This window comes from Trachurus japonicus, chromosome 6 (genome assembly GCF_045865225.1).
Source record: "Trachurus japonicus isolate A0001 chromosome 6, Traja_1.0".
NCBI lineage: Eukaryota > Metazoa > Chordata > Actinopteri > Carangiformes > Carangidae > Trachurus > Trachurus japonicus.
The window spans coordinates 26251453-26278907 of NC_140912.1; the positions used below are offsets into that span (position 1 = coordinate 26251453).

Below are 27455 nucleotides of genomic sequence, written 5' to 3' on the forward strand. Positions count from 1 at the left end.
ATATTATTATTGTATAAATAAAATTAAGAAAACATAGCAAAGAGTCGTTTTTGCTCCATTTGCTGTTGTATTGTTGGGGTATTTGCCAGAAGGGCTCCTCAGGCTGAAGCTAAAGGTAATGCTAAAGAAGCTAATTTCAGGATCCCCTGGTTTAATGTATTTTTCCACTTTTAATATATAAAAAAACCAAATTGTTATCACATCTAAGTAACTTTTCCAACTGTTTACATCATTGAGAGCGGTATTAGTTAATAAAGGATTCAACAGTAGCCTACATCTTTCCCAAAAGCTAATGCAAATCGCTACCTGACTGACTTTAGCCCTGCTAGCTGAAGCTGCTCTTCCTTCAGTGTAAAAGGGATAACTGAGCTTTTGGATTCACGCAGGGGACAAAATGTACAGCGATTCAGTGCAACCACTCATTGCTTATAGTTTTGCATTAATAATGGGTGATGGCGCCGTAATATTTAAACTCCAACCCCGCGGGCCACACTGTCGCTGACCTGCACGTGAGGCTTCAGACGAGCTAGCAGGGCTTCAATATTCACAGGGCCGACTCTTCTCCTCCTGCGGTGCATCTTACGTTTTTACACTGTGTTTCAGTCCACCACTCACAGTTGTTGTTTCCTACATTCCTATGGTCATCCATGTATTGCAAATTTTGCGAGTTCTCACAGTTCTGTACAGTATTGCACAATTCAACTCATCTCCGAGGAAGATTTCCCAGAAGTATATTGAGCACTAAGTTCATATCTTAACCGTTGCCTGCAACCAGTGTCGACGACTTAATATTTTACATCGAATGGCATAATCAGTTAGAATTGTTAATGATTTTTTTTAGTAATCAATATGCATTTCGTCAAGCAGGTACTCATGGTTTTTTATAACGGGTTCAATTCTCAAGTAACCACCCCACCATTTACATTAATGACACATAGTCAATCATAATGAAATCTTCATAAAGACCGGCTCCTGGACAATTACATTTGTTTGTTTTTTTGTCTTTTGTTTTTTCTACATAGTATGAAAACCAGCATCCCATTGTCTTGACTGTTTATCAGTTTTTCTATGTGTCTATGCACACTCATGAAAGTCCATATGTCTCGACGACTCAACATGTGGTCTTTGTTTCCAGATGACAACAGCTGTAACATTCAGAAAGCTCATCATGAAAAGACTAAATTTTTGCCTTTCGAGTTTTTTTTTTTTTTTTTGGAAAAATCTTCTGCCGCCCCCCTCCGAGAGCAAAACAGAGCGTTGTTCATCTACATACAGAAAATAATTGACCATTTGTCGTAACCATATGTAACTACTGATACGGATTGTGCAAAAATGCAGTGGTGTTCATGCTTTTTGTCAATGAGAAGTGTTTTTTTTTTGTTAGTTTTTTTGTTTTTTTAAATATGTACTTAAAACCTCACATTTAAATGGACAGAAGAGGAGTAGTCTAAGGCTACATGTCAGGCCTGTGCAAAGATACATTAGATGGGTAAAACCTTCTATCATGATATGCTTCAAAGAAAAGTAAAGAAAAGAAAAGAAAAAGGTTTCTTTCTGTATTTTAGAGTGGCTTGACTCCATATTTCTGCTAGAAGAACCTTTCATATCACGAAGGTTAACGTACCTCTCATCTGTCTCGACACATATATCATGATTTGAAATGCATTCATTATTAAATAAGGAGCCCTTACATTTCCCACACCCTTACACAGACTGAATACAAATACAGTAATTTTTTTTGTAATAAGCATAAAATAATAAAAATATTCATTTGTATACATCCGTAATAGGAAGAAAGAAAAAAAAATCACCTCCACAAGCAGGAACTCCCTCTCACACAAAGACTAAAGTGCTGGAGCCAAGAATGCACCGTCTGCATCCAGCTGGCTGAATATTGGAGTCTATAGATATAGTCATGTCATAACACACTTTTTTTTTTGGTTTTTGTTTTTCATTTTTTGTTTTGTTTGTTCGTTTTTCGGTAACTTAGACCAGCGTCTTTCCAATGCAGGCAGCGGTCACCACGCCCACAGAGCCGATGTAATAGCTGATACAAGCCGATGGCAGTCAGCTAACCAGGAAGTGTGAGCTTTGATCAGTCCATTTAAAAAAAAAAAAAGAAAAGAAATAAAGAAAAAAAAAATCCACATGATCTCCACAGGCTTTTTTCATTCTGTAGAGATGTGGAAGTGTAAAGAATGAGAATAAAGCCAAGTGGAGGAACGAGCCTGGCAGGGCCGTGAGATCAAACTCATGCAGAGTGGAATAATGAGGGAAGCAGCAGCTTCTGAGGCCTGAGGACAGACACAAGGCGACAGAGTCAGGAAACAACAGTTCATTAAATAATCTGTGACTTCAGGTTGAAAATACACGAGGGAGGATGTATCTCCATCAGTGTTCATCTCCCACCGAGGCGGCTCATGTTAAGGTATAACTCCCTTTGTTTAGGTCTAAAATGGTTTTATAATTTGACAACAGATGATGCACACAATAATATCTAAATCATGTGATATTGACATTAAAATAAAGTGCAAATTCCAAATGCAATATTTTCATCTGTATGGCTAATGTTTGTTTAGAAGTTTAGTGCTGCAGATGCAGAAGAAGTATTTAATAAAGTATTTAAGGAGAAACACATTGTGTTTCATGGGATTATCAAGTTTAACATGAAGGTTGAGGTTAGGGGATTAAAACTACACAGAGTGGTGTCTCAGCAAAGGTTGCTATTATATTGTCTTTTCAGATCTTCCCACTGAGATAGACTCATTAATTAATATTAATTCAATTTAAACATTTAAAAGGGTTAAAATGGTTTGGGCAGGAAAGGAGATGCAGTTAAGATTAGAAAGGAAAGGCATTTTAAAGGGACAACGAGGAGTTTCTATTCGGTTATAAAAAAGTCTCACGTTAATGTGGATGAATCTCCGCTACCCACACTTGTTAATGGGCCCATTTTCGATAAATATATCGTTCTGTCTCTATCGTTATTTTGTTATTATTAGTGGTGGTGGAAATGCTGGGCGAGCCGACCAGCGTTTCCTTCGTGGCGAGTCATGAGAATAACGCAGCCAAACCGCCGTTTATGGTCGGAACTACGACGGTATGTGAACCTCTTTGAACCTCTGACTTTGATTATTGATGAATGAAAACATGAGTCTGTCTTGCGCCGATCAAAGAATTTTACGGTGCGCGCGGAGGCTCATAAATGTAGTGTGAAAACGCTTCGCTTTTCCAAAACTCCTCGTTGTCCCTTTAAAGCAAAAGATAAAACAACTGAGAGGTTGGGTTTAGTCACGAGGAAGGAGATGGTTAAGGTCTGGTAAAAATAAATAAATAAAAAATAACTTGAAAGGAATTAATTAAGAATTAATAGTAAACTTTAGGGTAATATTTCAGTTACCTCCAACTCCGTCCACAGCTCGGGTCCGTCACTGTTCCTCACAACCAGCAGCTGGAAAAGCCTCCGCCTCCTGATTCTGGAACATGTACTACGACGGAGGACAAACACACGTTTAGTCTTACAACTCTAATAACACAAATACTTCTGTCTTATGTTTGAACACGACTGATACATGAGCAAAAGTACGGTGGACGTTCATCAGTCAGAAAGAGGAAATGAAGGAGGAGATAAAAGAGAGATACTGTTGAGGCAGCCGGCAGCAGGTCCATTAATGTTTATAACAACACGTTTCAGTGTCAGTGTACGTCTAACTCAGCTCTTTAGTGGTGTTCCCGGTGAAGGTAGGAGATGTAAAATCTATTTTCCGACATGTTCCTTGTGTGTTCACTTCGCACTCATCGCTGCACAGTAATGTTTATTGATCCCAGATAACTCAGCAGTCGACCTGTGAGCTCTCTACATTATATTTGCTTACTATTGACTGGATAGGAGTTTTATTTCTTATCTTTTCCAGCTAGCATCAGCATCTCGGTGATAGCCGACAGCAGCTCCTGTGGTGTGTGAGAGAGTCTGAGATCTCTGTGACTGAATTATGTCTTTGTGCCGTCCGACTGCAGAGAACAGAGCGCGGCTTCAGTGTGAAGACTGTTAGTCTGCAGGGTCACCGGGTGGTCACGCTCTCATCGACTCGGTGTTCCTCTGAAGCAGAAAGAAGCTTCACCTGCAGCCGTAGCTACACTGAGCGCAGCCAGAGATGGACAGAGTACTCGACCCCAGTACTTGAGTAAGAGCACAAATACTACTGGTCAAAATTTACTCCATTACAAGTAAAAGTAGCTCAGTCGACATGTTACTTGAGTAAGAGTAAAAAAGTACTTGCTTTTAAAGGTACTTAAAGCAGAAGTAAGTGAAATGTTTGTGTTAATATAAGTCTTAAATAGTTATATCTTCCGACAGCATCACTTCTATAGAGTGTTTGGTCCGAAACACGGGTCTGTCAGTCACTCTGCTCTGCTGTAAGCCGAGGAGAAAACTTTCCTTGTATCCTACAACCTTTATCCAATGAGGAGAGAGAACGGCATAAAGGGGCGGTCCTCTCTGTGTGTGCAGCCAAGGGATGCGCGTGAATGTGGTGACGTAGGGACGAGGGCGGGGACTGCTAACTCCATCGGCTGACAAGAAGTTAGCCAAAACGACCAGCTTACTTCTGCTTTAAGTATCCAAAAGTACATGCTTTTAAATTTACTTTAAGTAAGAGTAAGAGTAAATTTCTTATTTTTCACATCAATGAATTACTATATTTTTTTCTAAATGAATTTAAGGAGCTTTTAACTCTTGTTTCTGAGAATTAACTCTTTGAAACCACCTGCACTGATGTGCTGCTTTTAGGGGTTAGGGTTTCCTTCTTTGACAAACACAGCTCGTGTCCAATAGGATTTTAGAAAAAAAAAGAGCAGACCTGAAAGTAACGAGTACTTTTCATCCTTCCTAGAAATTAACTCGAGTAAAAGTAAAAATATTTGTCCTGGAAATGCATTCAAGTAAGAGTAATACTGTAAGTACCAAAGAAATCTAATACTCTGTAAAGTACAAATCCTCTGGATATGTACTCAACTGTCCACCTGTTACTGTCCACCACTGAGCACGGCCCACCACCAGAGCCAGAGCCGGCTGATTCACTTCTTCCTAACATCGCTCGCTGTGTTGACTCGATGTCCACTATCACCAGGCTGTGTGTGTTCGACGCCTGCCTGCTCAACGGCTACAGCAGAAGCCGCGATGAGAGGAAGCAGATGAGAACTAAGCAAAGATTGAGATCACATGACGCTGTCAGGCCGATACTTCAGCCTGTTTTAGCTTCAATGCACTGGCTCCCTTTACATTTTAAGAGTCAACTTTAAATTTTTTATGACGTTTTTGAACTGGCTCCAGAATATATAAGTGTCAGTCCTGTCATTGCCTCTAAACTCAGGAGTGTACACGAAATTCTTTCACATGTGAACACACATGCAACGTTGCAACGTATTCACCAAAGTTTCACACTTTTAACTTGTCAATATCTGTGATAACATTAAATAAAAACGTCTCTGCTATATTCTATAGTGTTTTGGTTTAGGGCTGCATGATACAGACACACACACACAAAAGGAAACTGCGGTTGAGTTTCAATCAGGAGTGATCGCTTTTATCTTTTTCATTTTAGGGTAGGCTAAAATAATGATTATGTGATTATTTCTTGGGTTTGCTTTAACCAAAGAAACATGTTTCCTTACAAATGGAGAATATTATATGTAAGCTGAAGCATCTCTGTAGCACCGCAACCCTAATGGAGCAGACAATGTCATATTTTACCTTTAATCGAAAAGATTGCAGCTCCTTTGATTAGGATTTTGTAGTTACATGCATTTTGTATTTTGATTATATTTTTGATTAAATGTGCAGCCATTTTCTTATTATTAATATTGTTGTTGTTTTTCTGCTGTAAAATGCATCCACCTCTTATCTTTCCCTTCTGACACTTTCTCACTGGAATCAAATCAGCACATGCTTTATTCATTATTTTTGCTATTTTGGCTCAACCGTGTGGGTTTTCATACATTTTAACAATGACCTACGCTGAGATAATAGCCAGCTCCTACAATCACTAAGGACACTTCAAATCCAAGTGAGGCAGGAATGAGATGGTGGTGTTTTGTTGGTGTTATTACCAGCACAACCCTCTATATATGCTCTACTATGACTTGAGTGAATTTGACACCCAAAAGTCAAAGTTACCACATCTAAAAAAACTAATTTTAACACAAAACCTTCATATTAACTGTCTAAAACACTATTCGCACAAGACTTTGCTGAAACACATCTAAAAACATGTCTGAAATCCCATTGAATCTTATTGCCACTTCCTTTTATCACCGCCTCATCCCCTCGCATTTAAGTGCCTTCCTGTGAGCTACGTTCACTTGTCAACAGCTCTGTGTATATATCTTCTCTACAGAGGAAAGAGGCGGCTTGTCGGGGAAGCAGAGAGGAGGAAGAAAGGTAGAGAAGCAGTAATGAAGAAGCTGAGGACGGAGAGAGAGAGAGACAGAAGACAGGGGAACTCAAAGAGAGGCGGATGTGAAAGAGGAATATCACAATTTGTCTGCTGGCTCGGGACTGCGGTCAGAGAGAGCAGTGATAAATCAGCTGAGAGTGAAACCACCAGAGTCAGACACATAACCCAGCAAAGCCTTGAGACTGTGGAGGCAAAGCATGACATGAGTGGTATTCAGATTTTCTCCAAAATGAATAAAAAGAGATCTTCAAGTCGGGCTGAAGCGCCTGAAGATGGTTACACAACATCTTTTGGGTAAATGGCAGTGTGAGTGTTTGATATATTATCACCACCAGAATACGAGGGCAAACCAAAAGACGCACGCACACTCAGACTAAGACTGGGGAACTGGAAGTGGAAAAAAGCTGCAGCACTCTCTAATTAGTGGGAGTAGTATTGACTGTCAGCTGCACAAACAAAATCAAACGGGGGGATAGATAGAGGAGAAACAAGCTCCTCCTTTAAACGAGATATTACACCGAGCATCAAGACATCTGCCTTTCAGACGGAGAAGGAGGAGGAGGAGGAGGACCACGGCTCTGGATAATGGATGATAATGACTTTTTCTAGCTACACAAGAGCTGTTGACGCGTTATCATCCACTTCCACTGGAGCACTTGTTACAAAAAAAAGAGACATAAAAAGGACTCTGTTATTTTCTCTCTGGTAGCTGTTAAGATCAAGAAGTGCATGTGACATGATCAGGACAGCTCTGCAGAGGACAAGTTTATGTTATGTTCAACAAGGAGTCCTGCAGCAAGTTTTATAAGTTGTATTAAGAAGTTTTAACTCAGTACTTACTTTTAGTGTCCGTTCTACAATATGAATTGATGCAATTTATCGGGAAGCTGAGGGCTGCAACCTCTAATCAATGGATTTGTTAATGCTTGTGACTGGAAACTGAACTTAGCTTATAAATACAGACTTCATGGTCAGTCAGAGAGAAGGAAACTTGTGTTGATTAATGATTTGACTATTGATGATTCATCATCAGCGTATGTGCTGGCTAATAAGAACCAATGTGAACATCCTCATATGTCCTATTTATTTTGATTCAGTCACGGTGTATGTTTTTTTTGGTGCATAAGATCAGATACGATGTGATAAGATAATATACGATACAATAAGATAATATTTGATTTGATAAGATACGATACGATACAATACGATAATATAATGTACAATACGATACGATAATATAATATACGATACGATACGATACAATACGATACGATACGATACAATAATATAATACACGATACGATACGATAATATAATATACAATGCAATACAATGTGATACGATACGATAATATAATATAATATACAATACAATACGATACGATACGATACGATAATATAATATACAATAAGATAAGATATGATAAGATAAGATAAAGTAGAAAAAGCAGACGTAAAGAATAAATTCATATATATACTGTATAAAATAGACATTCCATAAAGTTTTGTAAGATATATACAGTTTTGAGTTGTACAGACTGTTAAGTATTTGTTATTGCTGTTAATATTTTGGTTTTGGTTGTCATTCTCTTGTTATCTTTTATCTGGATTTTACATTTTACATGTATACTGTATAATTGTATTGTACTTGGGTATATGATGTTTAATATTTTCCTTAATTCAACAGACATGGAAAAAAAACTGGAGTATTTACTGTAAACACTGGATCCTCTGTGAAACTACTCTAGTTATTATGACAGATGTTTCAACAGCACACAACCCAGCACAGGAAAATACAAAACCAAAGGTACTGTAGTTCAAGTGACATCTAACAGATTAGCCAGCGTTTCTCAAATCCAATCAGGCAAACACACTTTCACCGATTTGACACCAGACTTGTATATCAGTTACAGTATCGATTACCAGCGGACCCTCTCTCCACACACACACATCAGCGGTTAAATGCAGTGTAGCAGATTAGTATTTTTTTTAGTATTTCTGTGGAGGTGTGGCTGCACAATTAGTCTGTTTTGTGCATTTCCTGCTGCTGCTGCTGCTGAGGAGGAGAGAGCTTTTCACAATGCACCTGAAAAACTATTTAAGCGCCACAATATGTCAAGACAGACTGAACAGCCTCACTATCGTGTCTATTCAATGCGAGGCGGCCAGAAAATTAGACTTCAGTGACATTATTGATTACTTTGCCCGCATTGAGTTTTAACAGTGGGCTGTCTGACGTTTGAGGTACAGACTGAGCGGACAGTGGTGGTGGTGGTGAGCGGGGAAACGAGGGGGTGGGGCAGACATTTTAACATTATTTCGGTCCGGATGCAAAATCTGTAAGCGACACTAGACAATTTGATTTTCCTCCTCTGCAGCAAAACCGACTCTTTTATGAGCTGAGTGTTGAGTCACTGATCTGTTTCCACCTGCTGGAAGCTCTCCACACTGCACCGATGTGAGTGTTGTTACAGTAACGTGGTTAAATTCAGTGTGTCAATGAAATCAATGGGTCTGATGTGTATCTTTATTGATGGCCTTAAATGAATAGTTCACCAAAAATGAAATTCAGTCATTAGTGACTCACCTTCATGCTGATGAATACTCGATTCATAGTCCAACGAAATCCTTATAGGAGAATCAGTAGCGTCCGACACAAAAAGTCCATAAAACTACACAAAAACCTTGTAATATTCCTCCTTAGTGCTTGTCCTCTGCAATCCAAGTGTCCTGAAGGGATATAGTCCAGAGTTTACTCGAAACAACGTCATCGCGTGAACGTGAGAGCGTGGCCCAGGCAAATTCAATACAGGACTGTTTAGGCTGTAAAAATGTCCTAAATTATGTCGTTTTGAGTAAACTCTGGACTGTATCCCTTCAGGACACTTGGATTGCAGCGGACGAGCAGTGTGGAGGAATATTACAAGGTTTTTGTGTAGTTTTATGGACGTTTTTGCTATTGACTCTCATATATAAAGTTTTTGTTGGACTACGAACACCCCTCCCAGGTCTTTAGATGCACTTTGAGGAATAAAAAACTACTCCAGAGTATTCACCAGCATGAGGGTGAGTCAATAATGACTGAATTTCATTTTTTGGTGAACTATTCATTTAAGACACATGTTCACTTGAGCTCACACCTGATTAACCTGGTCGTTATATGGGGCTAAATACAGTATTATTGCATTTCACAATTATAGTTGAGATTTGTGTATATTTTACACAGATTGGGAGTTAACAGCACCATGCATGTTAAAGCTAAGTGCTATTGAGTCTAAATGAAGGTAAAGATCGACCATCCAAGGTGCAGTGCAGGGAGACGTCCACACTAACTTAGTGGATATGACTCATGAGTGAGTCAATGCTGTGGAAGAGCAGATCGTACTATTCACCCACTACACAAGAACAAAGAGGGGGTTAATAAATCTATTTTAATAGAAGATGAAGTAACTCTGTGTAAAGAGAAAAGCTCGTAGTCTGTGATGATTATGATGAACCGACAAAAGAGCTTCAACCTAATTCTTTTGGTTGTATCCTCTGTGAGGCACTTTGTGTTACATTGTATGAAAAGTGCCATATAAATAAAGTTGATTTGATTTGATTTGTATGGTTGACAACTTTACTGTTCTGGTTCAGTCTCACTCCTCATTTCAATGTCAGCTCAGGTGAAGCCACCTGGTGGAGACAGTGGAGCATTTTGCAGCTACAGAGACACATGTTTTCCTCAAGAGTCGGCGGAGACCAAAAACCAAGCTAAAAGTTAGTGAATGTTGGACTGAAATGCAACCGTAAAAGAAATTTAACACTGTTTTAATAACATATTCACCATATCAAGAGTGTAGGTTTACTTACGGACCATAATTTTGGTGACGATATTAGCCTATTATAGCATCAAGTCCTCCTTGTTTTGGAGCTAGTGTAGTGTCCCTACCAACATTGAGACCAAACCTATGTCCTTAATGTTTTAACTTGAACATGAATCACTAAAATCAAATCAGAAAGATTGTGTCCAGTCATGTAAAAAAAAGTCTGTAAACCTCCACAACACATGAATATTCACTTCCTTCGTCTCTAGAAAACACAGACAATGTTCAAATTGCACCACAAGTGGTCACATATAAGGAAAATGAAAACAAACTTTTTTAAGACGTGAACAGATACCTGTGGCTGTCGTCTTAAAAAGAAGAAGCACTCAGATGTTGTTTCAGACATACAGTATACATTTTGAGTTGCCGTCATGCAGCAGCAGCAGCATCATTAAATGTGCAGGTGGTTCCTCTTTAGTAGGAAACCTTCTCCCTTGAGGCTCTGCTCACTTGTTATCTACAGTATTCGGCTGTCACACTGGATGACTTACTGATTTGAGGTTGGACTCCATCTCTGTGAAGTTCCACTCAGTCAGAGGTAGGCTTAAACTGAAGGGCTGCACACACACACACACACACACACACACAGAGGCAGGAGAGGGAGAAAAAAAAGTTAATTTGCTGCTGTGTATGAAAACGGCAGATACAACTACCAGTTTGAAATTTTTTAAATGTTCAATATCAGACATGTCAGAGTGTATTTGCAGTTGCCTGTCAGCATGTTTCTGTTTGTGTGATCTACTGACATCCATAACAGCGCTGGTCCCGGCCTCCACGGTGCTCTGCTGATGGCTTCTGAGCAGCAGCTGCTGCAGCTCCTCCAGGCTCATGTCCACATTCTCCACTGTATCGGAAACCTCCACCCTGAACACACACACACACACACACACACACATAGACACACACTTAATTCACTGCACAGTTTTCTGCCTCTTTAAACATCAGAATGTACGAGGCATGGCTTATATGGCTGGATTGCACCAACAAGGTTTTCTTTAATCCAAGATCTAGTCAGAGTTTGGTGAAATTAGGTTCAAACTTTAACTATGCAAATTCGGTCACTTTACTGCTGTTTTGCTAACCCTCCTCCCGCCCATGTGCATGTGTTTTTTTAATGAAACTGGTGAGAAAGCAGCGTTATACATCATATATGTGTTACAATGTGTATATTTGTGTAGTCTTATCTGTCATAAACAAGAGATTATGGGTTACGGGTTGGAGGCGCTGATCATGTAAGCTTGGTTTTCAGCCTAGAGACGCTACGTGGAAGGCAGAGAGTCTCCATTCTCCTTCGTAACAAGTTACAAGTCATTTATGTATTCATCACAATTACTCCTGAGCTGTTTACAGTATTTAGGTAAAGGTAAAAATGTAGCATATAAGGTACAAATCCTGCATAGTTCCTCTTTAAAATTAGTTAATCCAGGTTTAAAATTAAGACAAGCTCTGTTGCATCATTTCAAACTAAAATCAACCAGGTTTATTAATTCAAACTGAATTTAAACTGAGTTTAATACATAGGAATACAGTAACTGTGCAAATCCAAATTAAAATTGAATAAATTGGTATGCAAATAAATATATATATATAAATAATTAGCATGTTGCCTTGTGAGTTAAAGCTGCTTTTCCAAAACAAAACATACATTGTTGCTAGCTAGCAAAAAAAAAGAAAAGAGCTGTCTTCATGAGGAACTTGGGTTTCCTTGATCCATCTCAAAAATGCTGCCATTATGAAAGAAAATCCTCCTTGACTGCAAATTTCAAATTAATCCTATAGATCACATTTTAAACTGGTGTTAAAAAGTTTTAAAGTGCAAGTGAAAGGTCTCAGCACACCTGAAGATACAGGTGCGTAGGAGGAGGGCATAACCCAAATTGCAAAATTCAGAAGAAGCCCCCACACGCTGTCTCACTCTCAGTTATTTTATTAAAGCAACGTTTCGGTCAGGAATATGACCTTATATGCCTGATGAAGGTCATATTCCTGACCGAAATGTTGCTTTAATAAAATAACTGAGAGTGACACAGTGTGCGGGAGCTTCTTCTGAAAAAAGTTTTAAAGTAAAAACTAAACTCTGAACTAGTTTGGTGCAACAGAGGTTCGACTTAAGCTGTTAACCCTTGCTGGTGCAATCCGGCCTACATGTATAGTGTACGCGTGTGTTCTTCTGACCACCTACCGATCGAGGGCGGGTCTCTTGGTCCTCCTCTCCACCACGGCGGCCGCAGAGCTCCTCCCCTCCAGGACAGACTGGACCATCGCGACCGGGAGGACAGGAGGTTCTGAGGAGCAGACCTCACAGGAGGAGGTCAACGCCACGGCCTCTCCTCCACCCACGTTGCCTCCTTTCCCTCCTCCTCTCACGCCTGGACTCACGGGCTCTTCTTTGATGAGCATCATGCACTTCTCCCTGCGAGCAAAGTCAAACGCTGTGAGTCAAAAGTGATGGTCGGTCAAGTAAATATTTAAAAAAAGAACAGTCAGTTTGATGCAGCAGTGTCAAGTGCTTGTAGATGCTGAAGTAGATAATCACAAACAATTACATTTACACCGCTTTTCTTCCTTTGCACATTTTTATAGTTTTATACATTATGCATATCTAAAGCAGAAGTAAGCCGAATGTTTGTGTTAATATAAGTCTTAAATAGTTATAACTTCCGACAGCAATCACTTATCTAGAGTGTTTGGTCCGAAACACGGGTCTGTCAGTCACTCTGCTCTGCTGTAAGCCGAGGAGAAAACTTTCCTTGTATCCTACAACCTTTATCCAATGAGGAGAGAGAATGGCATAAAGGGGCGGTCCTCTCTGTGTGTGCAGCCAAGGGATGCGCGTGAATGTGGTGACGTAGGGACGAGGGCGGGGACTGCTAACTCCATCGGCTGACAAGAAGTTAGCCAAAACGACCGGATCGCTTACTTCTGCTTTAATTTGGTACAGTTTTGTCTTTTTTCTCTATAATTTAGTCTATTATAGTATTCAAAACATATGCATACTGTACATAGTTTTATAAAGATATACAGTGTATATTTTTTTCTTACTTTTATGTGTTATGTATATACAGTATATTGCTCTTAGATGCCCTTAGATTATATGCATACTGTCTGCTCTACTGGATACTTGAAATTCCTTAAGGATCGATAAAGCATCTCTAAGTCTGAGTCTGTGGACTTGATGGTGGATGTATGGTTGTGTGTTTGCTTAACTCACCTGGTCTCATCAGGCTGCATCTGGAGAGCCATGCTGGCCTGAGAAATGTCAGTGACGTCGGATATGATTGGTCCTCCTGTCAGCCCACTAGTAGAGCAAGAGGCAGTGTCACTGGATGGCTGAGGATGAAGAGGAGAGGGACTGAGGTAACGTTTCTCATCCTGGTTTGATTTGAAATAAAAAATAAATGGAGCTGTAACATTAGAGAGGTCTAGTATTCTCTACAGACTGTATAAACTGAGTTACTGTAATATCAGAATCAAGTTTTACCGTACAAAATACTACGTAGCAGAAGTTCACCACTTTCCTAAAAAAAGAGCATTTTAAGTATTATGTGCCAAAGGAGCTGAAATTTGTAACCTCTACGGTATGGTTGTACAGCTACCCATTAACTCTCATTTATTAATAACTGGTATTATATAAAACCCACTCTATGATACAGCTGCTAGACATTTCAAGCAGTGGAGCCACCAGTAAGTTACTTGTTCCTTTTCCACAGCTCCCTCCGTCACTGAAACATGTACAGTATTTATGATAAAGCAACATTTTAGTGATTCAACCACTAGTGACATTTTAAGGTAAAATAATCAGCCTTAAAATAAAGATATTACAGCATTTATATCCTTTTTTTCTGTAGTATGAAGTTATGAAACATGTAGTTATCGCTCCTTGCCTCCGTGTTAAAGCCTTTATGTGACATTTCTATGTTACAAAAACAGTTATCTTCCATCCACATTAACATTGGTTTGTACAGTGTGTGTGTGTACAGTCACACATAGCACATGTGTGGCCGTAAATCTGTCTCTACGCACTGCTTCCCTCTAGTGTTGGCAGAACATAACATGAAGCCTGTTGAAGTAAATTTATGTTTAGTATACATATTCAACATATCCAATATTTTTACTATGATATTGTGGATATTATGTTCCAAGTTCACTCTCTTGAGCTGCTGGAGACTGTGATTTACTCCGTATTACGACCGGTGGGTGCTAAATCAAGTGGCTTCGAGAGTAAAATCCCAACATGGCCGTGCACTCAGAAACACCAGGCAGTAACTACAGAGTTGACGTTTACTGGATGTGGCTGCCGGCATCATTTGTGCTCGGTGTTGGAAGGTCAGCAGCGCCCAGTAGTTTACTAAATATAGTTCCCAGCAAAATGTGTCATCGAGAGCTTCAATTACTACTACACATGGGCTTAATGTTTTACTAGATATTATTACTTATTTATTTAATACAAACTGTATAATTTTCTCACCGACTGAATGTAGAAGGGCTCGTGCATGGGCTCCATTGGGTGACTATGGCTGAACTTGGAGGCAGGAGGGCTGGGAGAGCCATCATCCAACATCAGGGGCCTGGAGGGAGATTACATTTTTAATTAATAAACATTCACGCATGTTGAGTCATAACAGTTAGACATGACAGCAGTGAGACACCATCATCACATCATCAGGGTACTGAATAATTAATGAGTAAAAAATTACACATTGAGGATTTGTTGTTAATTTTGGTGGTTTTGAATAATATAAATTCCTATAATTACTCTAAATTGAAAAGATCTCTGCTTTTTACCACTATTAAAACTGCAATGTACACTGCAAAAACTCAAAATCTTACCAAGAATATTTGTCTTATTTCTAGTCAAAATGTCATTTCTAGTCAAAATAAATCTAATTATACTTAAAATAAGACTCATCACATTTTAAAAAGTAGCTTGTTTTTAGACACTTTTTACTTTTTTCAAGCAAATTTTCCAGTTTAAATAAGTAGGAAAATCTGATAGTGGAGTAAGTTTTTCTTTCTTATTACAAGCACAAAAAATTGCGTTCATTGGCAGATTTTTGTACTTATTTCAATTGAAAATTAGTTTGAATGAAAACTGTCTAAAAACAAGTTAATTTTTAGGCAATGAGTCTTATTTTAAGTGGAAAGAGATTAGTTTTGACTAAAATTGAGACATTTTGACAAGAAATAAGACAAATATTCTTGGAAAGATTTTGAGCTTTTGCAGTGTAGGCCTAGCAATGAATGTGTCAAGGATTTAAAATATCAATTCTGCAGTTTGGCCATAGGAATGAATGGGACACTAGTTCACAAGGTCAACCAATCACTAGCTAACACCCTAACTTTTCAGATAACACTCTGGTTTATCGCAGATACAGTTTCTGCTGTTTATGTTAATCTGTAAATCCCCTGCTTTCATCCCTCCCCAATGTTTAACCCAAAGTTACACCCTGGACAACAAAAGGGTTGCTTTTCCCACTTGTTACCAACTGGTATTAGCTGACAATGCTAACAACAACAATAATAGCAAAGCTTTGCTTCTCTGACTTAGGCCTACTATCTTGTCACTGGTATTAATGCTAACAACAACAATGGCTACCAAATGGTAACTTTTCTGACTTGTTACCAACCCGTAGGCCTAATTGGTAAATGGTTAGCTATAGCTACCCCCCTGATTTTAACAGTTTTACCATTCGCTGTTGAACTGAACTTAGCTGAAACATTATACTTTTGCATCTAAAAGTGGCATACTTTCATTACCAAAAAGGAAAAGATGGCTGCATCTGTTAGCCACAATTGATCTTCATATGCAAAATGCCTCCAAAGGTTGTGGCCGATGAATTGGTATGAAGCATATTAGTCTGCTTTTTGTACGATTTTTGACCCTTTTAAAATATTTTTAGCTTTTTTAGTTGGTTAAGACTGAAAATGAAGAGGTAGAGTGAGGGGCTGAGTGCATGCTGAGATCATAGAGATGCTAAACATAGATCTCTTCAGGGAGAATATGAGAACAAGAAGGCCGTGCATAATTATGAGTAAAACACAGGGTGTAAAATGGCTCCTTTCCCAGGTAGCACACTGACCCTGATTTCTTTAGCATTTTTGTGCTCCGGCGTGCCGCTCCTTTCTCATGTCGGCCTTGTTCACACTCGGCAACAGAGCTGAACCAGCATTTTACACACACAGGCTGTAGCAGGGTCACGCACTCTGCTCTGCCTTCACTGTGTGTGTGTGGTGTGTGTATGTGTGTGTGGTGTGTGTGTGTGTGTGTGTGTGTGTGTGTCTGACTGACTGATTCAGCACTTGTCTCCATTCACAGCGCTTGTTGAGTTAGATTGTTCAGTTTGTCAGCTGAGCCAGCCCTTCCCTCTGCCCCTCTGTGGCCCTGTTTGTCTCACTTTTGTTGATTGCTCCACTGTTTGTGTGTATGTGAGTGTGTGTGTGTGTGTGTGCGTGCGTGCGTGTATGTGTGTGTGTGTGTGTGCGTGCGTGCATGAACGTGCGGTGTGTGCGTGCACTCACAGCTTTCTCTTTAGGCCCACAGTGCTGGGTGTGTTGGACTGCATCTGGCTGAACAGAAACTGAATCAGCTGGCGGAGAGAGAAAAAGCACAGCATGAATCAGCATCTTCACTTGGTCTCTCTCTCTCTCTCTCTCTCTCTCTCTCACACACACACACACACACACAAGCACACACAAACATACACACAAATACAAACACAAGTGGGAAAAGGAGGATAAGTTACATGACCTTTCCTTCATCATCTCATCAAAATGTGTTAGATAATCTATGACATGGGACACACATTGGGCCTCTTTGAATTCTACCATTTACTCCAGCTGTAAACCAAAAATAGACCCTGAACAATAAGAAATTAGGTGCGGTTAAGTATTGAATGACTATATAACTATTTTGAATCACATATTTAACAAATCAAATCAGGATGAAATCTCAGGATGAAATAACTTCCTGTTATACACCACTGTAGGTGTGTGCCAGTAGGATCCATTAAAGCTGCATTTGTTGTAGTTGTTGTAATAGAAGCTCAGGGGTAGCAGACTAGACGCAAATGTAATATTTGTATACTGAATTTCTATATGACATAAAAGCAGGTATGTACATATATGTCTAGCCTATATAAATCTGTATCTTTATGTATGTTTATGTTGTATGTCCATCTCAAATTCTGCCAATATTGATATTATAAATAAGTCTAAAAGTCTGAGAACAGTTTTGCAGAATGTGAAGGTAGGCATGTTTAAATCTGTATGTGCATGTGGTTGAATTTGCATAACTATATCATTCATAATTTCTATCTCATAAAAATTCACAATGTAGACTTTGAAATGCATGTTCATACAAAGATTTTAGCGTTGGTTTTTCATGTATATTCATAAATGTTTATCTTTATATATCTGGAGGATGGATGGATTGATGTGACATGGCAACATCACTCTTGATATAGGCCCACATGTGTCATATATTACATTTCTGAATGGGATGATATGTGGTGATGAAGCTGCAGATATGATATTGATTAGATGCAGATACACAGTATATTATGTATATATATATATGCACATATAGAGAATATACTGTACATCCTAGTTTCCAGTCTCTTACTTGTGAAGCTCAAACTGCAGCATAAAAGACTTGAGAACAGAAACATCAGATCAGGATGTAGTTCACTGCCTACAGTTTGACTCAGATGTGACTTCTTGTTCATGTCATTCAAACACACACACACACACACACACACACACACACACACACTGACCTTGTTCATGACTTTCTGTTGCTGTGTGTGGTTCTGCCTCAGTGAGACCACCTCTCTCCACAGCACCTCGTTCTGCCTGCAAACAGGAGGAGGAAGATGAGAGGACAGAGAGCAGCCATGTTTAGTAGGAGTCTGGAGTCGTGCTTTCAGATGTATTCAACATCCTCTGTACCAAAGAATTTCAATTATTTACTGCTCCACTAAAATGAGCAAAACTGTGGGTTTATATACAGTGGAGGGAATTAGAAGAGATTCACTATGGATTATCTATAATCAGCTGATCGGCACTAAAAACAAGAGTCTGGGTGGGTGGGTGGGTGGGTGCATGTTTTCTTTCTATTTCCTCCCTAATAAAGCCTGAAGTTTAATCCCTTCCACACTTCACCCGACTTCCATCTCTAACAGTGTTTCCACATCACTTTTCATCCAGGTGTCACCCACTAACCTGCCACTGCAGATTCTGCCGGCTCAGCACTCTACGTGGCCTTCCCTCCCTCGCCACTGCTCTTTGATATATAAACCTCATTTACTTGTTCTCTGTGACAGATAGGTTCATAACAAGAGAGAGCGTGCAACGTTACTCCTCCTCTGCCCAGAGTTGATGTCACAGTCAGTCTGCACCGGCGGGGCTTTATTTTATCTGTCAGACACAAGCAGTGCACAAGCAGCAGCAGCAGCACAGAGGGAAAGACAGTAGCTGAGGCTGAGGAGGATGTTGTCTAGAAAGGTGTGGCCCCCTCGTCGTAACCGCCATAGACCGCAAGGGCCAAACTAAATGAAACAGTTTGGTCTCCTGTTGGCTCGTAACTTCGACAACAAATAACTTTTTCTACAACACCTAGAGGTTTTAAGGCCCTTGGTTTATACAGCTGTATCATTCGCTGCTGCAATCGGCTTAAACCCAATACTGCAGTACTTATGTAGTCTTAGTAAATGGCTATATTGTTATTGTATATTTAATACAACAAAATTAGTTATGCAGAAAAGAACACAACATAAAGTTGCAGCAATAAAGTACAGTGAAGCATCATCCTCTTTTTATGCACCAATTGCTCGGAGCAAGCTACCTTAATGAATAAGAGACGTTACCTCTTTAGATAATTTTCTACTTTCTTTTAATTTATTCTTCCAATTTATCTATTTATTTTCTTATGTTTATATTTTTACAACTGTATAGTACTGCTTGAGTTGCATTTTATGTATGAAAGTTGTTACACCATTAAATTATTATTATTACTTTCCTGACCAACGGCAAAAAAGATATTCAACAATTCGTCCTTATACATCAAAACACATTCTGCTAATAAATAAAGTATAAAAAGAGAGCTATTTAAAAAAAAAAAAAATCAAATATAAAGCTACTTATGAAAATGTAAACTCAGTGAGTTTTCCCTGTGAGGTAGACTGACTTATTGCACTTGTGGCATAAAGGTGGAGCCTGACAAACTCTCTATGTCCATAGACCCAGGGCTACAATATGTATGTAAATAGCATTTTTGCCATTTAAACTTATGTTAAATGGCAAAACTTATGTATGTATCAGCCATTTCAAGAAGTTTAATGCGATCAGACTCAGACTTTCATTTGTTTTCAGGTACGATGATAAAATGGAAAAGGGTCGAGTCTGTGGTGGAATATTTTTCTGAGAGCTTTGTCCAGGCACATGCATGAACACGTGCACACACACATTTGTTCACATTCGTTTCTAAGAATGTTGTTCATCATTACTGGTGTGTATGAGTGTGTGTGTGTGTGTGTATTAGTGTGTGTGTGTGTGCGTACCGGTAAGTGTGAGTGTGTGTGTGTTAGTCAGGTGAGCAGGTGAACATTCTCTCCTCTCATTAGCAAACAATACTGAGCACAAAGCAGCCACATCACACAATGGACACACAGCAGCTATTTTCAGCAACAATAGCCTCTAGAGAAACAGTCAGTTCATCCACTGGGTAATTTGTTCCAACTTAGCAAGAGGAATAACAGACAGGTCAATCGCTCTTCTGAAATTTTCCCTGTAAAACCTGGCTACAAAAAGGGAACGTGGGTGCATTTAAACTCTGAAAGCAGCCACAGTGGGTTTGTATTTTTCCAAATTTGAAGGCTGCACACAGTTTTAAATGTCTAATGTTTCTTTCTTCTAAAATTAAAGGTACTGAAACACAGGAAAATGTGTTAATATAACAATGAAAAGATGTCTACACTACCGCATAATAAACTTTAAGGAGCCCAAGGAGCCTCCTTCTGACACCCACTCCCCCTCCCAGTGTGTCGCTTCAGGTACCAGTTATTAAATTAAAGATCCAGGAAGGAAGTCTAGTTTGAGCAGCAGGGCTAAGGCAGATTTATAATATTATAAGTCAGTATTTTATAACTCTGGAGGGTTTAACAGCATCGCATTTGCAATCATTTACTGAGACACCCAGCCAGGAGTAGTGAATCCTGGCTGCTGCTGCTGCTTCAGATTCCTATGCATTAATTTAATTCAACACAAGGACACAATTTAAAAGAAATACTGTTAAAACTAGATTTTCAGTCAGACTCAAGAATATGTAAAAGTATCAGACCTGTGTCAGTCAAACGTGTGCACCAAGCTTTGCAAAATTGTCAATAATCAATTGCGACTGACTAACGAGGTCTTTTACAGCCTGAGGATCTGAGGCTCCTGGGTATTTCTCAGTCTTGTCTGATTGGTAATCCAGCCTTCTTAATTACCTTTTTGTCTGTATTTCAATGTTTATTAATCTGCTGTATATACATGTATCTATAGCCTACAATATTTGGAAATAAACAATATATCTACAACACCAGAAAGCAGCCTATAACAGACTCATCTTGAATGATTATTATTAATTTTGTCTGTATTTTCAGATCTGTTAATTTCCTGCTATTTATTAATCAACTACTCATCTGCTGTATATTACAATAATATTTTCTTCATTGTTCACATCCTCTATTTCCTAAAGGATGTGTGTATTGTGTGGATATTACTGTTGTGGTTGCTCTCTGGGGACAAATCAAGTTTCTTTAATTGAATTTATATTGAACTGGACTGTGTATTGGGGGAGGGATAATAGTATTAATTTTTGTAGTTCAGATCCCACAGCTGTTAGGCAGTTGAGGTTTCACTTGAATATCAACATCTCGGCATTTTAACTCCATTTTAACAAGTGTAAAATATTAGAGTTACACCAATTTACATAACTGCTGTCGTGGTAGTGAACACACAGCACTTGTTTAGGAGCTAAATGAGGCCTTGGAGGACCAGGGGCACATATGCGGTCCTATTTTTTTTTTTTTATGGCTGTGCAACAAGCAGTGCAATCAGCGCTCGGACTCGTTTGGTATTTCCCTGACATTAAAAATTTTGCTTTGCCCATCTGTGTGGTATTTCGGTGCCCGGTACGGAGAGCATGGTGCACAGATGGGGAGGAGGGGTGCAAACAGGTGGAAGGGTCATTGAAATGAAATGAAATGAGATGAGATGAGCCAGTGCAAAGCAAGTTAGTGGGGATTTTGGCTGTTTGCTGAGTGTTTTGTTTCCTACCGGGTGCTGACTTGTGAATGTAATATAGCTTTTCTAGCCTTGAGTTTTGTGCACATCTCACCTTTACATCCTGGATATGTAGTCCACTGAGCCTACTGCATCTGGTCTAGTTTAAATACAGTGACACAGGGATAATGTATTTTACAGGCCAAGCTGAAATTTAGCTTCAACCTGACTCTCACAGCAAAAAGCCAGTGGGATTTTTCAGTTGAATTTTGCATTTACTGCAGAAAATAAGCTGTGTATCTAACAAAATAATACTTGAATTATTTGTTCAGCTAGCTACTCTTCACAAATGAAAACCACTTTTATGACTGTTGAAGCCTATATACAGTACAACCCACAAATGTAAACTGTTTCTGAACGACCTGCACCCCAGTCGGCCGACTTCAGTGTCACAGCTGCTAAACTTCACACGTGTCATTTGGTTTAGCTCACCTACCGACGTGGTATAAACACAACAAAAAGTGTGAGTATAACTAAACACTACGTCAAAGCAGACTGGTGGGTGATGACACTTAAAGGGATAGTTCAACATTTTTGGCAAATTACCCCATTGCCATAATCCCTATAGTCATAGCAGTAGGTTCGTTACCTTTAATTGTCGGTGCAAGCTGTTTTTAGAACGGCGGAGCAGAGCCGCGAGCTGCTCAGAGCTACGCTACGGAGGCTCATGGGATTTCTTGGTTTCTCTCATCAAATACACAATCCAAGAACTTCAAAACGCTCTGGTGGACAAGTTGTGACCTGCACATTCACCACGCTATGAGATAATAACAGAACGTTACGAGACGGAGTTGTTTTAGAGGTAAATACAGAGACTGCTTGCTGAAAAACTTGCATCAGCGGTTTTGCATGAATTTACCTCTAAAACGGGTCCATCTCGTAACGTTCTGTTATTATCTCATAGCGTGGTGAATGTGCAGGTCACAACTTGTCCACCAGAGCGTTTTGGAGTTGTTGGATTGTGTATTTGATGAGTTTGATGAGGGAAACCAAGAAATCCCATGAGCCTCCGTAGCGTAGCTCTGAGCAGCTCGCGACTCTGCTCCGCCGTTCTAAAAATAGCTTGCACCGACAATTAAAGGTAACAAACCAACTGCTATGACTATAGGGATTATGGCAATGGGCCAATTTGCCAAAATGTTGAGCTATCCTTTTAACATCCCCGTCAACCTCTGTGGTCCCCCACTTGTAAAAGCTACAGTAGTGTGTGTGTGTGTGTGTTTTAAACTCTCTACTCACTGTTTCATGTCCTGCATCTGACACTCCATGTTGTCCTGTTGTGTCCTGAGGAGCTGAACCTCGTACAGAAGTTTACTGAGGTCCTCCTGGCGAACTTTGGTCTCCTCGCTCTTTACTATAGACACCTGCACACACACACACACACAAAGTACAGCCTCATTCAGTAAATCTGCAATTTACAGACAAAAAGTTTAGACAAACTAACTCTTGTTCAGTTGTTTTTACATTTTACTTTTACTGTTTGGTGTATGGGTCCCTAGAGGATGGATCAAAATGTTTGGTGATTTCCTGACTGATGTAAGAAGAGCTGAATTGATGGTATCGGGACTTGGTTGTAGATCTTGAAGATGTTTTACCAACTCTGAGTCTCTTGGATTAGAGTCCAAAACTAGATGGACAGTCATAAGATTTCATATATTCATCAACATCTTTCTTAATTTGAGGACACAACGCAGATAAACTCTGATAATTCAAGCCATTAATATCTTAGCTTTGTTACACAAAGGGGGTCCCAGGATACATAATGTTACGTGCACTACACATTGTAATGAGTTGTATTTACAAAATGTTGTATCAAAAATAAAATAGACTTAATTCTATGAGACAAACAAATTTGTTGCACATGTTTGTACCATATATATTTATGTCTTAGCACAATATCTTTCATATGAATATCCTTTTTACATCATATTATTGTTAAATTCATCAATTCATATACTGTATATTTAAGATCCCTCCAATACTGTGATATTAAGTCGGCATAAAGTAGATACTGGTTATTTTGTTTGGAGACACTTTGTATTTGTGTGTGTGTGTGTGTGTGTGTCTCTGTCCACACCTTTCTCTTGATGTGCTCCAGCATGTGTTCGTGTCCCTGGAGGAAGTACAGATGTTGGAACTCTGTGTCGTCTCTCTCAGGCTTCACCAGGCCGCTCTGCTCGATGTTCACCACCTTACGGAAACCGTCTAGACAGACACACACATACACACACACACAGAGTAAATACTGTGAGGAGGAGGAGGAATGAAGAGAAAGAAGAAGAAGTAGTAGAGGAAGAAGAAAGTACTCACACATGTTGAGCTGTCGGACGAAGCTCGCCATGTTGTTGTGTTTAAAGTACTTAGGCAGGACTTCCTTAGCGAATCGTCCCTGGTCAAACACATGAAAACTGGTCCCAGTCTGAAACAGGAAACACAGTCAGGATGGTGGTGAGTTAGTTCATACCAGCTCTGATCAGAGTTCACACAAGTGGAGAAAGAAAATCTGATCTGACAGGACAAGATCAAATGATCTCTCTTTTCTCTTCTCGGGAGAGATTTGACATTTACCCGGATATAATATCTTCACTTGTTTGTTTCCTTCTTATTCCAGGGGCTTCATATTTGTTATAAATACTAATACTAATACTAACACTAATCAGTCTGGATATCAACCAAGCATCAGTGGGACCAGTGGCTTTCTTTACCTGTTTAAATCTCAGTAAAATGAAAAACAGTGAAGTTTTATGTTGTTTCAGAGCTGAATCTGAAACTATTAACAACTACTACATGTTGCTATCATGTACTGTAGCATATTTTGTCATGTAGCAGCTTTGTTGAACTTCTTCAAACCAACAGAGTTGAGAGCAAATAGCAAAAGTTCAAAAGGGTCAGGGAACGCTGTGATAACAGATAAGGCTGAATGAAGAAACCTCTGTGACGTCACAGAGCCACACTCAAACATGCTGCACCACTAATTACAACATCAGTGAGCGGAGCATCTGCAGGCTGCTGCTGGGTTACACAGTCTGGAGGAACAGAAGTGAAGAAAGAGACCTGACGTTCATTTCTTATTTTGGCTTTTCACTCTTTGAGCATTGTCAAAGTCAAAGTTCATGTAAATGTCATGAGATCTCAAACACTGAGCTGAACCCTTCGTTTGGTTTTAAAAACCCAAATGTAGGTGAGTTAGACCAAGTTTATAATTACTTTATTTAAAGTCCTGTAAAGAAAATATGAGAGGATAAACATTTTATACTAACAACACACTATTAAGCATTAGTTACATATCTAATTCATTAATTATAAAGCATTATCCCTATATGCACCTACATCTTCAAAGTTTGTTTATTATTTACTTCATCACTGATCTGATGCCACTGGCTTAACTGATATTACACTTAAATCATAAATGCCGGATCCATCATTGATAAAGAATATTACAATATAATCATTAAACACATTATAGATCGGCTTATGATACTTTAAGCTAACGGTTTATAAATTACATAATAGTAATATAATAAGTAATAATTACAAGTGCTCATGTGTTCAGGCATTCATTATGAATTTCAGTATTGACAAGTGTATTAAGTGTTATTATATATATCTTATATAAACACACTCACTAACCATTAGAGCCAAAATGACACATTGGTTAAACATCTATAACTGTGTTAACTAATGCTTAGTAGTGTGTAGATATTATTAAGTAATAATTCAAGTGTATTGAATGATATATATATTATACATTAACATAATATCTCATATGCTTTTGCCTAAGATCATAGGGAACTGTTCTCAGGCAACATCATGTTTGGACATTTTGGAGCCTAAAGCAGAATTGATTTCAAGTGTTTCTGTTTATTTTTGCTCTCTCTGGTTCCTGATGTGACACCAGCATGAGGTCCGAGAAGAAAATAACAACATTTTTTATTTCCTGTCATCATCATCATCATCGTGACCAGACCTCGGAGTTTTCCAGTGATGATGTGAATGTGCTTCATCATCGCCATGGACACGACTCACCGCCTGCTGTGACTGGACACACACAGACTATATATGATGAAATGAGTTTTTGTTAAGAAGGTAATTTCTTTTTTTGTTTTCCCCCGCCACAGGTTGAGATCTATTCATCGGCGGCGGCCATATTGAGCTTAGTCAGCCAATCAAACTCTCTCTTTCTCTCTCTCTCTGTCATGATGAGTCATGCTCTCTCTCCCAGTCTTACTAAGCATTGGCAACTGTAATCTCGCTCTTTTTCATTTCTGTGTATTTAAACACTTTACACTTTATTTAAATCTAAAATGAATGACCGTGTGCCGTCTGCACTGCAGCTGTGAACGGTGTGAAGTTTAGTTTAGACAATTTGTGACAAGATGTTGTTTTTTTTCTGTATTTTTTTTTTTTTTTACCTTGTATGTGGTGACGACGACGCTCACTTGTGTCTACTAATAGTCTGACAATGCAACAGCTGATGCTGCACACTCTAGATGTCATGGGATTGGGACAGCATCTGTTTTGTGTGTGTTTGTCTCCTTTCACAGAAGAACAGAGACGCTGTCCTCTTATACGAACGTTTATCACTGAAGCCTCGTTTTGTGTCACACACGTGTCATCGGCTTTTATCATTTAAAAAAAAAAAACTGGTGCAAATTTCATTATGTAAAGTGAGAACAATCTTCATGTCAGCATTTGTTTTACCAATAAATTGTTTCACAGTTGAACTCCTGTTTGCTTTTTTTTCCACAGTTAGCTTAACAATTAGCCACTTACGCCGGGTCAAAGGTCAAAAAATTAAGCACTAGCAAGTATAGTGCCATTTTTTTCCATTAAATAAAGGCCGACACATATTGGTGGTTAATTATAGACTAACAATATCACCTTTTATGAAATCTATGAAACAGTTTGCTGCGATATAAGAAAAATACAGGTGTTAGGAGAGTTTCCAATTCAAGATTTTGAGGTTACAGTTCTCTATCAAGGCAGCAAGACTTAATTTATTATCAGTTTTTGTGTCTATAATGTTGAATATAGTGGATTTTATAGCATTATAATCTGTTTTCACCTTCATGTAACGTCATGATCTATCAGAGGGCTATCATATTTAGCTTGCAACACAACACAACACAACACAGAGTCATGTTGGGATGTGTAGTAGGGAGCGTGTTTGTTTGACTCACGGCGCTCCAGCAGATGAGGTGGTTGGTGTCTGGATCCTCCACCAGCGTCCACAGCTTGGTGAGGAAGGCGGGAACGTTGCTGGCGTAGCTGCCGTCCACGCCCATGGCACCTGGAGACTCCTGCATGCTGAGACACCTGTCCACTGCCAAGACCGTTCTACAGGGGGAAACCTAAATATGTATGTGTGTATATGAATGTATGTATGTGGGCGTGAGTGTGTGTGTGTGCGTGTATGTGTGTGTGTGTGTGTGTGTGTGTGTGTGTGTGTGTGTGTGTGTGTGAAGACTCTCAGACTAGTCCATGTTTAAGAAACTCCTCTGCTGATGATCTGTTACTGATAATCCCAAGTTTGTCTCAGTCTCTTCGATTCCATCTCAGTCGGTCAAACTGTCTCTGGTGCGTCCTCCTCCTCGACGACACGACAACAACAACAACCTCACCTCGTCTCTGATCTCTGGTTTTTCTTTTTCTTTTTGCTGATCCTCTTCTTTTCTCTTCAATTAATCCTCCTGATTTTTGTTTATTTATTTATTTTTTATCTCTGCAGCTCTTTTGGTTTCTTTTTCTCTTTCACCCTCTCTCCTCTCTCTCTGTGTGTCCTCCCTGCCACACACCAGTCATCCAACTGAATG

At 39.2% G+C, this 27455-nt stretch overlaps 1 protein-coding gene across 1 annotated transcript; it reads right to left on the reverse strand.

Moving 5' to 3' along the window:
• Positions 1 to 290: 290 nt before the first annotated feature.
• On the reverse strand, positions 291 to 27455 carry hsf4 (heat shock transcription factor 4). The gene is made up of 13 exons (XM_085780037.1): positions 26823 to 27455; positions 23953 to 24061; positions 23720 to 23847; positions 22882 to 23006; positions 18096 to 18171; positions 16840 to 16907; positions 14789 to 14888; positions 13532 to 13650; positions 12503 to 12733; positions 11067 to 11184; positions 10812 to 10877; positions 3401 to 3488; positions 291 to 2294 (listed from the first exon to the last, which is right to left on the reverse strand). Exons 1-12 carry the CDS (start codon positions 26946 to 26948, stop codon positions 3429 to 3431), a joined length of 1326 nt encoding a protein of 441 aa, XP_085636163.1. The 5' UTR covers positions 26949 to 27455; the 3' UTR covers positions 291 to 2294; positions 3401 to 3428.

What these genes read in the sequence shown, in the direction of transcription:
- hsf4 (XM_085780037.1), bottom strand. Translation starts at nt 26,948, where the DNA reads ATGCAGGAGTCTCCAGGTGCCATGGGCGTGGACGGCAGCTACGCCAGC. An exon ending in TGGAGCACATCAAGAGAAAG is followed by an intron (nt 23,007 to 23,719) that starts GTGTGGACAGAG and finishes GTGTGTGTGCAG; the next exon opens with GTGTCTATAGTAAAGAGCGA. An exon ending in TGGAGTCCAACCTCAAATCA is followed by an intron (nt 3,489 to 10,811) that starts GTAAGTCATCCA and finishes CCTCCGTCGTAG; the next exon opens with TACATGTTCCAGAATCAGGA.